General features: G+C 45.6%; 1 protein-coding gene across 1 annotated transcript; it reads left to right on the top strand.

Moving 5' to 3' along the window:
- Positions 1-1,298: 1,298 nt before the first annotated feature.
- Positions 1,299-14,474, top strand: T265_09598 (hypothetical protein; the record flags this gene model as incomplete). The annotated part of the gene is made up of 4 exons (XM_009175713.1): positions 1,299-1,480; positions 1,544-1,691; positions 12,547-12,650; positions 13,894-14,474. The coding sequence occupies 4 exons, from the start codon at positions 1,299-1,301 to the stop codon at positions 14,177-14,179; spliced, it is 720 nt and encodes a 239-aa protein (XP_009173977.1).
- Between the last annotated feature and the right edge of the window lie 722 nt (positions 14,475-15,196).

The following is a 15,196-nucleotide window of genomic DNA, read 5'->3' as shown; positions in this document are numbered from 1 at the left end:
GCGCGCGTCTAGAGGACGATCCTCAGATAGGCGCCTGATCATTGGGTTGGCCTGTTGAATGCTGCCAGCCCGCTCCAAGATTGCCTGTACGTCGGACGGGGAAGAAAGAGTAACTAGAAGTCCAAGGGTTCGCTTACTTCCCTTTTGGCGTAGCCATTCTGCGTGGAGCGATTGATCAGGCTTGCTGAGGATCGACTGTGCCAGCTTCGCTGGCGTGATTTTTCCGGAGAACGACCCCCAGATTATCAGCCTGTTTTCCCTTAGGCGTCTGTCCACTAGCGACGCTGTGGCGGTTTTTATAGCCGCGTCAGAAAGTTGTATGACTTTCTTCGCAGCCATGGGACCCGGTATGGACATCGCGAGGTATTGGTTCAGCGAGGAAAGTTCCTTGTCGACTTTCGCCCAGGTCGCTGCATTCTTAGCGCCTGAGTCCTCCAATGCCTTCGAAAGACGCTCTAATTTCGCGTCGAGTGTCCCGATTAAAGCGGAACACTGGCAGTGGTCTTTCGGGATCTGCACTGGGGGTTGGGTACCGTTTCGGGGGACTCTTCTCTTCGCTGCGGTATGCATTGCACCCTTGACATAGAGGCAGCTGGCACAGACAAACGGGTCAGGAGAGTTGGCTAGTCGGCTTATTTGGTCGTCCTGTAAACCCGTGCATTTGAAATGCCACCAGGCCTTGCAGGCGTGGCATTGCATACCCCGTTTGACGTTCGACGGGCAGCCATTCCGCCCACATCTATTGTGGTCTACCAATGGCTGCTTAGGGCGATCGGTATGAATTGACGTCATGTTTCGGACTAGATGTAAAATAGGTGTGCGCAAAATATAAAGGGTTATCACTCAAATGTTTTGTTAGAGTAACAAAATTCAACAATTACTCGTGTGTACTTTGTGAATAGATTGAACAACGAAAAAATTTTTCACGAATTTGCACGAGGGAAAAACGAAACCGATTTCGAACGTACCGCGCGAATGGAATCAGAGGTTAGAAACTGCATTTTGTCGACCCGATTCTATGAACCCTTCAGCTCCCGCCATGCTCACTGTTCGCTCAAACAATCCGACCTACCTCCCCGATTGATCGAACAACCAATCAGAGTGCAGAGTTTCCCTGCACGACCATTGTGCTTTCGTCCGTTGCCGATTACTTTGCGCACCGTCATGGGGAAGAAAACCAAGAAGAACAGATTTAACAAGAGCGTTGATGTCGATGTGGTTTATTCTAGCAACACAGTGGGTTGCATTAAACATAGTGATTGTGCACTTAGATTGGCGAGGTGGACCCCACTGATGCTATGGCAGAGTTGAACCTATCGAAGGAAAGAGCCGAAGAACTTCAGAAAATTAGGGCAACACTCCCCTCATTTTCACAGCCGAATTCTTTAGAAAAAGAACTGGCGAAACTTCCAACAGAGAAGCCGTTCCGGGCATTTGTTCACAACATGGTTTTCTCAGCCACAGAGAGTGATGTCGCGAAGTGAGTTTCGTGTCTATTATTTTTATTTCCTTACTGGTTTTTTGCCCCGTTAGAAATTATCAGCATAAACTTGGTTGGTGGGGAAACTGGATCTCGTGGTTTCTGTTTCGTGGACTTTGCCACACGAGATGATTTGGCGAAGGCACTTGAACGGAACGACGCCCCTCTTTGTGGTCGACCTCTCAGTGTCCGAATTGCGGACCCCAACACTGTGAGTTGTTGTTTGGAACCCAACCATCCACGTTGCTTTTATGCATTGCCAAACTAGTTTTTTCGCGTGCTTCCTGACTACTTGGCTTTCGAAATCTAGGTCAGTAACACTGTTGTATGTTGGTCGTCGATGCTGTGCCGTTCGAATTAGTTTTGTAATATCCATTGAATCTGGGAAGCACGTTAAACAAATGCACACGTCTTATTTTTCAATTAATCATTTGACTGCGGCACTTTTTTGGTGCGCACTTGACGCGCCATTCGCAGGAATAACAACGGTTGAAATGCCGCCAGGTTGCCTAGACATGGACGGAAGCAACAGAAAAGCCTGGGTTAGGTTCGAACTACTTGCCTCCCGGTCAGTAGTCGCGCGTATTCACTGCTGAACTACCTCAAACTCGCACACGGCTTGGTACCCGTATATTCGTAAAAAGTTAAAAAATACCGTATACATTCCATGTCTTCATCACTAGGTGTTCATCCCACACTGATGACCCATTGTCCTGTTGCGTTCCCTGATAGAAACACCACTCTGTAAACTTACTGTGCACATATAACGACCGCCGAGATCAGTGCTTGCACGGGAAGATACAGTTATCCTGTTCAGAGACTCGTGGTAACGTTCAGAGACACCAACAACATAGAACTTGTTTTTGTTCTGTAAAAGACAAGAATCTAATCCGGAACTGTGAGCGGCAGTACGCATTGTCAACTAATAGGAAGGTCGAGGATGCCAGAAAGTTGCCAACGACTCGTACATTTTGTGAAAGATGTGTGTATTTCGTTCTCTGTATCCTTTCGGCAATGGCGGATATCGCTATGTAATACATCAACCGCCGAGTTATGTAGAGCTCCACTACAGTGAAGGTAGTTCCCGACGTGTTCGTTCCATCTAAAGCCAACAGTTTAACGAACCTCAACCTCCTCAATCAACTTCTCACTACCTTCCGATCTTTTAATGACGCGCAACACTCGCGACGATGCTGTTAGGTAATGCAAACAGGGTGCGGTGATTTGTCCATAGCGTGTGCAAATTCCTCAGAACCACAATCGCATCCGCTCTGGGGTCGCCACGAACCCAAAGTACCTCAGTGGAAACAGTGCCAAAGAAACCGTGGATACATTCCTTCTCAGATCGTTGAAGTGATTGTCCAGTCATCCAGTATCGTCGTACACTGTAGAACCCCTCCTTTTGCTCATTAGACATTGGAGCACTAAAACACGGTGGTGGTGAAGTCTAATTATGAACTCGGTTGCACTCCTCTTGTAATATACGACAGCCTTCACCCGTTGGCGCTTTTCCAGGTGTTCTACGGCCTGGACACCGAGGTTGTACATCCATGGACTAATCAAAAATGTACCAGTTTAAACCCTGTCCTCATCCACGGAGTGCTGAAGCTTTCGTAGGGCGACGAACCAGGGGAACCAGCATGACCAAAATGACTGATAATTCATTTAAGGGGCTTGCAATAACCAGTATATCCTGGGTCCAGTTGTCTCAAAATCCCAGGGTTTCGGGTTCTCGTAAAGTACTATTACCGTTAAGGTTACTCTGCTCAGCAAACACGTAGTTTCGGTTCTTGTGGCGTTCTTTGTGGCACACAAAGTGGAACTCAGAGCGACCCATGGAGAAATCGCAGGTACCCGCTGAACATGGTAGACCAACCAATCAATCGATTTATTAGTCATAAATCCTGTGCCATAGGTACAGTGGTTCCGTTCAGATGTAGCACTCCCTCGGTGCCTAACTGCCATGCCAGCAGAAAGGAGCAGAGGGCTGGCATACAACCAGGTTACCCAAGTCTAGACAGGGAAAGTCGAGAGGCAGAGGGATAGTGGTTCAAGCTGCTAAAGTTTCGGTGACAGGAAAATGAGAGTTTGGGACGTACAGCCAATCCTTGGTGGTGATGGCATGTTTGGTTAGTTCAGTAACTGGGTAGCTACGCATCGAAGGCGATAGTTTTGATGCATGAGCGCCATTGGCTGCGCGATTGAGCCGTTTCTGCTAGTGTCATTGACCATTTGTGAGTTGATTCCCGGGGTCCCCATCCAGGGACCCGCACAGCGATGCGCTCAGTCTGGCTGATAGCAGCGGCCTCCGTAACTTCATCCGTTTCCTGCATAGCAAATGAACATTGCTGGACCCCGTCGCACCTTGCTTTCTGTTCCACTTCACAAGACGGTAAACTGCCGACTCGCTAAGTCAGTGGATCAGTATCAACTACGCAGCATCCAAACAAAACTTTTGTCATGTAGCTACACAAGTGCTCAAAAGCTTTGCGGCCAGCTGGCACAATTAAATCTAGACAACAATCGGGTTATTATGTGTAATACTGGATCATGGTTATCCAGTGTCCAGTTCAGGGCTGACCTTTCTCAAATAACTCAATCGCTATGACCCTCACAGATTGATCCCGTTCCATCGTGACGTTCCATATTTCGAAATTTAGAGCTGTCCCTTAGCTACCAGTCGTATGCTTGCCCTCCACCCCAAGTTTTTGCGTGAATGCGGATAATACACGCATATGCACCGCATCAGTCTGACTATTCAGAGATTCCAGCACTCCTGTTTCAAGATGTCTGTAAAGAACACCCACTCCATTTCATCATCATCATCGACAGCATGACATCAGTGTTCGACACTGATGCTTCACTGCCGTACAGCCATGATTTATTTGAAAGCCTTATTGTAAAGAAAAGAGTAAAGGTGGACGGGGAAGGGACTTAGTGCTAGCTTGCCACAATCATCCCGAGGTGCCTACACCTCCAGACATTCACTCAGGCAATCTGGAGAAATTTTCAAGCAGAAATTACCTCCTAAAATGAAGCCGTTTTGGTTTTATTAGATGTTTATACAGTGAGAATCGTATCTACAAAGAGTGACCCAGACAGAAACACTTTCTTGGTCTTTTGCACTTATGGAAGAATAACACACTCGTTTTATGGGCCGTCAGATAAATACCAGATCCTTCAGACTACTTGTTTTCTTTATTAGATCAGATCTCCGAAAATAGGCCAATGGAACGAACACATTTCTCTCTTGTATCTTCACCCTCCCTTTCTTCGAAAAATGACGTCATAGCGAAGTTTTCACACAATTCCATTTTGACCCTATCTGTTGATTTTATGGGGGCAAATGAACTAGTGAGTGCCGCGTAAAGTTAGCCCGCCGAGTGCACTCTCCCGACGCAGCTGCTATTTGAAGGACTTTGGCATTTCACAATATATTTCAGAAATTTGAATTAGTGTGAACTCTGTAGAAATCTGATGGTTCGATTCACAAAGGGTTCTGTCGCAGAAGCAAACTAGCAAGTTTGTTCAGGACATGTACTGTGTACAGTTCAGGTCTGCTTACACTAATCTGGACCACCGAAAAACGAGGTGAATAGAGTCAAATGGAGTTCAACAGAGGTCACGAAATTCTTCTTGACTTACTTAACCTAAGTATCAATGTGTGTTTGTTGTCATTATTCACTGGATCGCACATTATGTCGTCCGTCTTGTGAAAATCCTCCTTCTGTCTGTCCATGCAAGTAAGCTATCCTAAAGGGAATTTTTACGGAATCTCCAAGTGGTTAACTTCAGGTCATTTGGTACTAGTCTACTTTGGTCGTTGCTTCGTTCGCTGGGCTATTCAACTTGGTTGCAAACGTCTCATTGCCAATCGAGGTGACATCAACAGCACGTCTTTGGAAAACGGAGCGAGGCGTATAAGTCCGTTAGTAGTTGTGCGCAGAGTGGTGATGTGCGTGTGGTCATATGCTTGCTGGCAGCGACACCGACCAACAGGGCGGTTCTACTGGTGGGTCCGTCATGTGGTGTTCTGATTTGTCAGTGTCCACGTGACCCCTGAGCTCAATCTCTTCTACCTTCATCCATCAGTCACCACCGGAGTGAGCTCTTACCCTGATCCACCCAGTATCCACGCTGAAACCTTCTCTGATGTACTCGTGGAAGTCATCATCATCATCATCGACAGCATGACATCAGTGTTCAACACCAATGCTTCACTGCCGTAGCAATTCATGGTTGTACGTGGGCTGGGATACTGCCAGGGCGCCCACACCTAGACAGGAGGAGGAGGACGATTAGGGTCCTCAACCAAAGCCTTTGGCTCAAAAGCCTAACCGCAAGGCAGCGGTGTTTGGCGGGAAATGCAAATGCATTACCATTTCTACGGAACAAGTCGCCACATGTTCCAACCCCCAACCTGGAGGGCCAGGAGACTGTGTTCGTCAGACCTCTAACCATTGACCAACCTGGTGTGAGAGACTCTGTGAATGTCGCGGGACACTCTCCGGTATAGCTCAATGGATCGCTGAGGTGCACAAACCGTCACACCACGGTAAGGTCCAGTCTCTTCGTGACGGACTCCATTTCATGGGCGATCGCCATCGATTGTCCATGCTTATCCAGTTTCAACCGTTCAATTACCCTGTGAAATTCCTTCCATCCAACATGTTTTCCACCTTGGATTACATTTTCTCTAACGAAGATGTGATTGAGGATGCCATAACGTTATCCCTTCTTGGTCACTGATCGTGCGGTTTCTGCGATGGTTCCCTTAATAGGGTTTGGAATTTTGAGTCATAGACTAGGGAAACGGTCTCTAAGCAGTACACTATAGCAGACGTTCGGGTCAATGGCTCAAGGTGAAGTTCCTCAACCAAACCTTCGTCTGCCTGAACTATTAGAGCTTATCATTCGTCTTTACACCTTTTCGTTAGGTGACTTCCTCACACACCTAGGAATCAAGTCATTCTGGCTTATTTAGCTATCAGTCGCTCCGTATCTAGATCTCTGCCCGGTAAAATACATCAAGATTATCCGTTATTCAGCACAGGAACTACTCTACTTTCAAGGTCCGTATTCCGTATCCAGGTGGGCAAGGGACATATCTTGCTCGGACATTGTTCTGTCTTCCACTCGATGTGGACTGTATCCCCGAAACATGCTCGTATAACCCCATTTCGTTCATATACCTCAAACTGCTCTGGAACAACCCATTATTATCCCACCTTACTATCTGGGTGTCTGATGACCCTGGTGGAATGGCCTGTGGTATTTGTGGTGTGGGAGCTATGCTTAGCTTCGTGGCTGTGTGGGCGTTACTGGATTGAATTCCAGTTAATAATCGTCCTCGCGCCGTTCTGTTGACCGGCTCTATTGAGATCAATGCATCTCGACGCTTTAAGCGGTGTCTACTCGTTGTGTCAGCTTTTGTTTCGACAGATAGTAGTCGTGAGGCTGAGGACAGTCTCTATTGAGACCTCATGTTTTTTAGGCCAGCGAGTAATTCAGACTTCGCGAGTCTGACATGATGCGAATGCCCAGGTTGGCGGACCAAATTCGGAGGAAACCTGTCATGGCGACCGATTGTGGTTTTTCCGTCAAATTACGAATACTGTTCATCACTTGTGTGATGAACACTGTTTGCCTCTACCCAACTTAAGTGATTGCACCGTGTGAGTTGGAGGCCTACAAATGCAGGCCAGCTGTGGACTCATTTGGACCATGCCACAACCAGCTGCTGGCGGAGAGCTTCGATACAAGGTTTTCGCTTATTTACAGTATATCACTCGACCCTGATCGCAGCACCTTGAGAGCACGAGTATCAATTTGCTTCCCCCTGGGACACGCCACTTGTCGCAAGGCGATTCAGTTCACTAGCTCAAAACGCTTCTGTAGACCATCGTTACCGAATCGACCTGGCCGAAAACCTTCCATAGTTGAACGCGCATGACGACAGGAAAAAATGTGGAAAAGGTGGCAAACTCCCTTTTTACCTCACCATACCTATTGGTGTCAGGAGAGAATGGCTCTGTCGCCTTTCTCGTTCAAATTCATAGTCTGCTGCTTTGGTCTTCTTTTCCTGCCTCCAGCACCTCGGGGGTTGACTAATCCCTCAGCCATTAGCTCACATAGAGATCACTCACGATACTGCCCTTCTTGGACCAGACTTTCAAATGACCTAGATAATTCTCATACACAGCTCCGTATACTGTTTAAACGTGGGAAGCATGAACTTTTGCTTCTAGTCTTAGAGGGATCGAACTCAAACCTCGTGCTTGCTGATCGAGAACGGAACGAGAAAGGTCAGTGGCTGGTGACCCTGACAGATGTAGCTGTCAGCCATTGGTAATACTGCTTCAAATCTATCGCCTTCACTGCTTAGCTCCATCACTCCATGCAGTACCAGACAAAGAGGACCATCTTATCTCAGTGAATTGATTGGACCATCGCCTCTAATGCATGACGCTGATTCCCTTGTTCCCCTCATCCTCGCTGATCAAAGCTGCAACCGCTGGCATCACTGTATTTCGACACACGGTTTGTAGCGAAATAACCGGTTGACTGACAATTGATAGTCAGCCGTCCGAATTCATTTACTATGGACACCTGAATTAGCCTGTGTAATCGGTCGAATTTTTACCAGTGAGATACTGCTTGAATCTAGTTCATGGATCTGATAGCCCCACTGGTTTTCTAGACTTCAAGACTTTTTTCTAAGAAGGCTATCAAACCCACTAACTCGCAACTTCATGAGGGTTGTCGTGAAAAGTGTTTGAAGAAATGAAGTTACTCCGTCACCGTGTCTTCGGATGAATGCACCCATGCACGCAAAAATCGCGACTTTATGGGATAAGATAGAACACCAATCGGAGCCGACTACAAAGTCCAGCGTGAACTGTTATATCTCCTGGTGAGCTGGTGTTCGTTTTTTCAGAACAAAAACAAAACCGATGAACTCCTGAACACATTGGGTTACGTCGCATCGGATTTACTTTGGGCCATATGTGCTTCAAACTGGACACCTGTATCCGATGTAAATCCGAGGGAATAAGCCCGGAGGAAGAGGACTTTCTGAATCCATCAACATGCTCAACTAGTAGTCTATAATTATCGAACCAGGTGGGCACGGCGGAGTAGTTGAGACCCGAAGCCTATGCATCCTTCGGTTTGCAGTGCAGCTGTGTACCGAAAGCGTATCTTAATTAAATGATTTATTTGTCATTATTTTACAAAATACGGAATATGGTCTGGTGGTTCGCACTCGCCTAAGACCCACTTCAGGCAAACATATGACTAACTAGCCATTATTCAGCGATGGTTCCGGCGTCGTTTGTAGAGCTAACACTCTGGATGGTTCACTGTTAGGGAGGGCCTTTGTGTAAATGGAAGTAACGGATATGAAATAAATTCAGCGAAATGGAAAACAGCAGGACACAACGCAGAAAATACATTTGGATGTATGACACTACAAAGCAGTAAAATACAACAAAGTATGTTACACTACGTAACAAAGAGATGTGATATAGAAATGAAAACAAACGGACAACCTGGTTACCCATTTCAGAGGCATTCGTTCGTGAGCTAATAAGTCGTTTGCAGTTTTTGGCGGTGGTTCTCACGCAGACGACAGCGGGAACTTTCTATCACCACAATAAGACCTTATACAAACCTGTCACTCCAGCCTATAAAGGTGAAAGTCTCCCCCCGCAACCGACATGTAGCCCCATTTTGTATAACGCGATGGTAGTCATCGTAGCCGATTACCTAATATTTGACCCTGAACGGGAGAGCTCACCGTCCTGCGACTAATGCAAGTTTCGATGAATCACTTTCCAAAATCCAATCTTCCGACAAGGAACAGCTGGACCGTGACCGTAGACAATAAGATCGGGGTAAATGTGTGGGAATTAGAATTCGTTACGGTGTCCTACACAAACACGCATCCTATGATATCGAAGATATGCTCCGTTAGTTGTAGTCGCACCTGTCGGTGCGTTTTGTGCATCTTGTCAGGGGTGTGCTCACAATATACCTGCGTCCGTTCTGTCTTACCGATCTATACTCGAGTCCCGTTCGTTTCTGCTATTCACTGGTGACTTTCCCCGGAAGATCCAGTCATCGCTAGTTTCGTTGACGACGAATGGCGATGAATACGTTCGACTGAGGACTGTTCCGTGTTACAAGTTGCTTTGGATGGATCGTGTCGGTGAGTGCCACCGGTGTGGAGAAAACTTAAACATGAGGCGGCCTGTGTGCAGTACATTCAGTTGTAGATTATCATAAGTGAGAGATTCAGTTGAGTCTCTCGTGAAAACTAAATTGATTTGCAAATGAGTGTATTTCTCGGAATACGTACTCATGTTTTCGCTTTAATGGTTGAGTGGATTTCGAGGCCAAGTCCACATCGCGTTTCCTCGCGAGCATCCTGTTGCCGATCTCGCGTCAGGGTTTTGCTTGCTGTAGGATGACAATTGAGATTAGTTGATGCTAAAAGTGTTGTTACAACAGGGATCAAGCTGATATTCTTGTGATTGCCACATCCTTTGCGAGCACTTTTTTTGAAAACAGGTATTATTAACCTGTTCACTCCAATGGGATGTGACCATAGCACCCTTCAAAACGGATTCCTGTAAGTTAGACGAGTACAGACTGGGTGTTTCACCCCACCCTTATACAAAACAGGTGGTGAGAAATGATAAACAATAAATTCACCCGCAGTTCATTCAAGTTTCCTGTCAAAACCAAATCAGTTTGCAGACGAGCATGTTTCGCAAACTGCATGCGATTTGGGTTTAATTAGGTCATAAGGTTGACGGAATCTCAGAGATTATGCTGATCTGGTGAGCCCCAAGAAGGACGAAACCAGTCGTGGGCTTTTGAGCTGCTTTCAGCAACCTTGTGTGTAGCATTTCCTCCAAAAAGATAAGAATGTTGATTCGTTAAGACCACTACCTCAGCTACGTCAGAGAGGAAGGAATATATTTGTTCCCTTCCTAAGCGATCCTGGGTTTTCTAGTGGAGGGCCAACTGACTTGCTGGGGTGTGAACCTCTAGGCGGTCTACCTACCGCCTGTTAGAAATGGGCAAACCATTTTTTTGTCTACGTTAGGTTCTATGGAAGGCTTCTGTGGGTCTGTTGCACCGATAAGCTCGAATGGTTTTTGGGAATCTTTCGGTTTTTTAAAATTTCCCCTGTTGTTTACACCATGCGTTCATCAAAATTCCAAGTCAGTGCAGACGCTCATTTTCATTTGACGTCTGGTAGTGCCCTGGTGTGCATTATACTGGTGAACGGCCGGAGTCAGTTTTTGAAGCTCAAGCGAAGCTGAAGTCTTATCGAAGATCCACCTTCTCGATAGAGTTTATTGCAGTGTTCCGCAGGCATTTTGTATGATCATGCAAGTTATCTTCCAGTATAAATGCACGATGCATATATATATATATATATATATATATATATATATATAATGCATGAGCCATTTCAAGTTGTCTTAGTATATCTATTTCACATTATCCGCGATTCTTCTAGTTATACCAAGTGTGCAAGTCTGGACCCTGAGGGTCGCACTGAAAAGCACCCTATTCAGGCTTAGGTGACCTGGCACTATCCCAGCCCTCGTGCTTTCTTCGAATGGCGTGGCAACTAGGCACCGAAAGGGTGTTACAGCTGAACGATTATATAGTTTATTATTAACTACCAAGATATTGGAATCAACGGACCAACCCAATTAACGCCGTAAGGCATGGCCAGGAAAACGGCTGAACTCCACGTACTAATCTGTACGATTGTCAACTTCGTATTGGAGGACACCGGGAATAAATTTCTCCTAGACAGATCTCTCCTCTGCTTCCTACAAATAAATGAAGTCATTCTATTTTTGTGTTACTTTAGTCACCAGGCCAGAGCACGTGAGTATCAGACCACTTGAAATGAGTACTTGTTAGCTGAATTAATTGTATAAACGGACAGGATAAAATAGCAGTTAGTTATGTAGGACCGTATGGTACCCAATCATTAGAGAAACTCCTGCTGGCTTCTTCGAAGGTGTTTTTATGGGTTTATGAAAGAAGTACCACTTCTCATAAAGGAAGTTACTCACAAGGTTGCTGAAAACTCTTCGACAACCCACGACCGGTTTCGCCCTTCTTGGGGCTCACCAGGTAGGCGCAGTCCCCGAGTTTTCGTCAACCTTATGTTCTACTTGAATCCAAATAGGACTGTTTTCGAGAACTACACTCATTTGCAAATCAATTTGTTTTTCACGGGAGACTCAACTGAATTTCTCGTTTATGATATTCTACAACTAAGTGTGCTGCACACAGGTCGCCTCATGTTTCGGTTGGCACGATATTCGTACAGTGGTGCCATGGCGAGGGCAGACCAACCAAGATACCGATTCAACAATTGAATAAACTGTTAGCATCTTACAGTGTTCTATGTTCTACTTGTGTTCCGCTCGAACCCGAATTGGACTGTTTTCGGAAAATATACTGCGATATCTCGAATATCGTTCCAACTTAAATATGAGGCGGCCTGTGTGCGGCACATTCAGTTGTAGAATACCATAAACGATAGATTCAGTTGAGTCTCTCGTGAAAACCAAATTGATTTGTAAATGAATGTATTTCTCGAAAAGTGCCACTTCTCTTTGCCGGTGCATACAGCGTTTTTCTTGCATCCAAATGAAGTGACATTCTTCTGAATGCAACCTTCAAGTTTTTTTCCGATTTTTTCGATGTCGAAAATACGAGATGTAATCGTAGCCAGGGAACTTTTCATTGCCATTCCCGTCGATTTCTTTTCTTACAGAGTGATAGATCCGGGGGATTCGGTCGTGACCGCTACCGTGAAAACCAATTGATTTGTAAATGAATGTATTTCTCGAAAAGTGCCACTTCTCTTTGCCGGTGCATACAGCGTTTTTCTTGCATCCAAATGAAGTGACATTCTTCTGAATGCAACCTTCAAGTTTTTTTCCGATTTTTTCGATGTCGAAAATACGAGATGTAATCGTAGCCAGGGAACTTTTCATTGCCATTCCCGTCGATTTCTTTTCTTACAGAGTGATAGATCCGGGGGATTCGGTCGTGACCGCTACGGTGGGGGAAGGCGCACTGGCGGGGGTTATGATCGCCCTCGTGGAAGTTACCGACCAGCGTCTCTGCGGTAGGCTACCTGTGTGGTCCTGTCTGTCTACATGCATAGAACCTTAAAACTAGATTCCAAACTGGTTGATACTCGTTTAGGTGTGCTGTTTCGACCTGACCAATCGGCAGTGGTCTTTTTGTTCGTAACATCAAAATTTTCCTCAGAATCAATTAACAGAGTCGGCGGATCTGTTCCTTGTCACTGCGTTGATGAATTTTGTGATTAGGTATTTTTCTCATGCGGTTTTAGTGCCAATATAGTTACAAGTGTCATTTTGGGTAGCTATGCGGAAAACCCGTATTATCCTTAGCCTATGGTCAGTTTGAATGGCGAATATTTAGAAACAGAGTGGTTTCGGAATGAATGTAAAGTGAATTTAGAACTAACCGTGCGGCCGTAATGGACCCACTTTTTTAAGATAGCCACATAAATTTGCTCGCTCGGTGTCGAACGTTGGTTAACTATGGACCAAAGACCGAATTTCCCTCCGCCGAGTTTGAACAGAGCATGAAATGTCCAGTGAGCTTCCTATGGCTGTCTGCATGTAAGAGATGCCCACCAACCATCTGGGCATTGCTGCTGGATCTCAATGATTAGAAAATCCTGACCTGCGGGAATACATCGATGAGTGAACAAAGAATTGTGTGCAAACTGTGTCAACACAGGGCTCCTATGACATTCTGATAAGTGGGTAGGGAGGACGGAGACTGCGTCTTGTTACTTAGCACCAACTCCAAAGTTTTGATGCTTGAGGAAATGCGTCAATTTCGACTATGTGCACAAAACACTTTGAAGCCATTCGTATGGTTACCACAGCGCCCATCAGGCGACCGACAGCAGCCAATCAATATGCGTCCATTCAACACTTTTTTAGCTCTTCAATTTTCAACCTACACATTATACGTGTGCGAATGATGATAAATCTTTACACATCGCAGTACACGTGTTCTCTCAGTTGTAGTAAAATAACCGCTTTGAAGACGTTTTTTGAACTGCGATGATCGTTAAAACGATTTTTACATGATTGGTTCTTGGCAATGAGGTCACTTTTAACCGGCAACTGAACACGTACACGATTGGTGGTATCGGACAGCTTACTCGTGTCAGTATTTGTCGTCTGAAAGGCGAAAAGGCGCTAACTTCACCCACTGCATCCAGCGCTGGTCAAGCAGCTGTCGAATGTTGTCTTGTCAAGTTAAGTAGTCCACAAGCTGTTGTTATTTTACCTAACATCGTATTCTCTTCATAATTCGACTTCCAGTGATGAGCTGCCGGAACCGACTTCTGGAGGTACAGGTGAATGGCTGCGTGGATCTACCGTCGGCCGTGCCACAGAACCGCGAACATCTTTTGGCTTCAATCGATCGGTTCCTACTGAACCAACTCCAGATCGGCCTAGGCTGAACCTTCTTCCTCGTACTGTACCAATTACCTCCGGGAAGGAAGAACCTAGTCGTGATCCCAAGATTTTCGGTCTTGCCAAGCCAGTTGATACAACGTTTAAAGATAGGGAAATTGAAGAACGTTTGAATCAGTGTGCTCAGTAGCACTACTGTACATCGAAACAGCACCCGAGTGTAATTTTTTACTTTACTGCCCATTGCTTGACCACAGTCCAGAGTTGCCTGCTGTCTGAAAGTAAACTGCGATGATTTTGGTTTGTCAAAGTCCTCCTTCCTACTTTGTATGATATCACACTGTTTCCAGGTCTCTGTCACCTGTCCTTGACCGCTAATGTGCTCTCTACTACCTAGTATGTTCAGAGTCCACAATTTGTTTTTCTTTCTTCCCTGTGAAAAATCTGTTTGCATCGGGATGCGTACACGAACGGTTCAGTGAAACGAACACCCGTTTTCTTCCTTATTCTTCATAGTATTGGGTTTCACTGGGATGTTTGGTTCCGGGCGCAAGGGAAGAGAACAAAAGGTGGTTATACGTTCCCACATATCTTGGTGGCATTCAGTTTGCGTTTACGAATTGGAAGTACTCCACATGATAGTAATTAATAACGAACCTGACTGATCTAGATGAATTTCTGCATTTGTCTTGTGGCTTGCTTTTATTTCTACAACCAGCGGATACAGGACGGTGGTGAGTGGCTTGTAAGGGTGTAGACGTGCCGTGTTCCAAGGTTGTATGGTGTGATGCCTTATCCAAGCAATTTCGCCGACTGTTTCTTCTGTCGCCATGTTTTTTGTATTTCCAGTGTTGGATTATTTAAGCAACTTGAGCACATGTTCTCCTTTTTGCATCCTCAGGTTCCGATTCATCTACATCCGTAGGTACAGTCAAACTGAGAAATAGTGTTAAATGTAGCGAATAAAGGTATCGGAACATTCTTGATGTAGCTTGGTGTGTCTTTTGTAGAGAACGTTTTTGCGACTAATCGATGTGCGACGTGCCGTTTAATCAGTGGCATTTCTAAAAGTAGCCCAACCGCGGTTGAGTTAGCAGACAAATGTTCGCCTGAGATTTTTGAGTTTTAGATCAATTACATTCGAACAGGGGAAGTTCCGAGATTATGGATCTAGGCGGGATGATTTTTTCCCTCTTATTGGGCATTT

Source organism: Opisthorchis viverrini (genome assembly GCF_000715545.1).
Source record: "Opisthorchis viverrini unplaced genomic scaffold opera_v5_288, whole genome shotgun sequence".
Classification (NCBI taxonomy): Eukaryota; Metazoa; Platyhelminthes; class Trematoda; order Opisthorchiida; family Opisthorchiidae; genus Opisthorchis; species Opisthorchis viverrini.
Note: the sequence above shows the minus strand (reverse complement) of the source record. Positions and strands in the feature narration are given on the sequence as shown.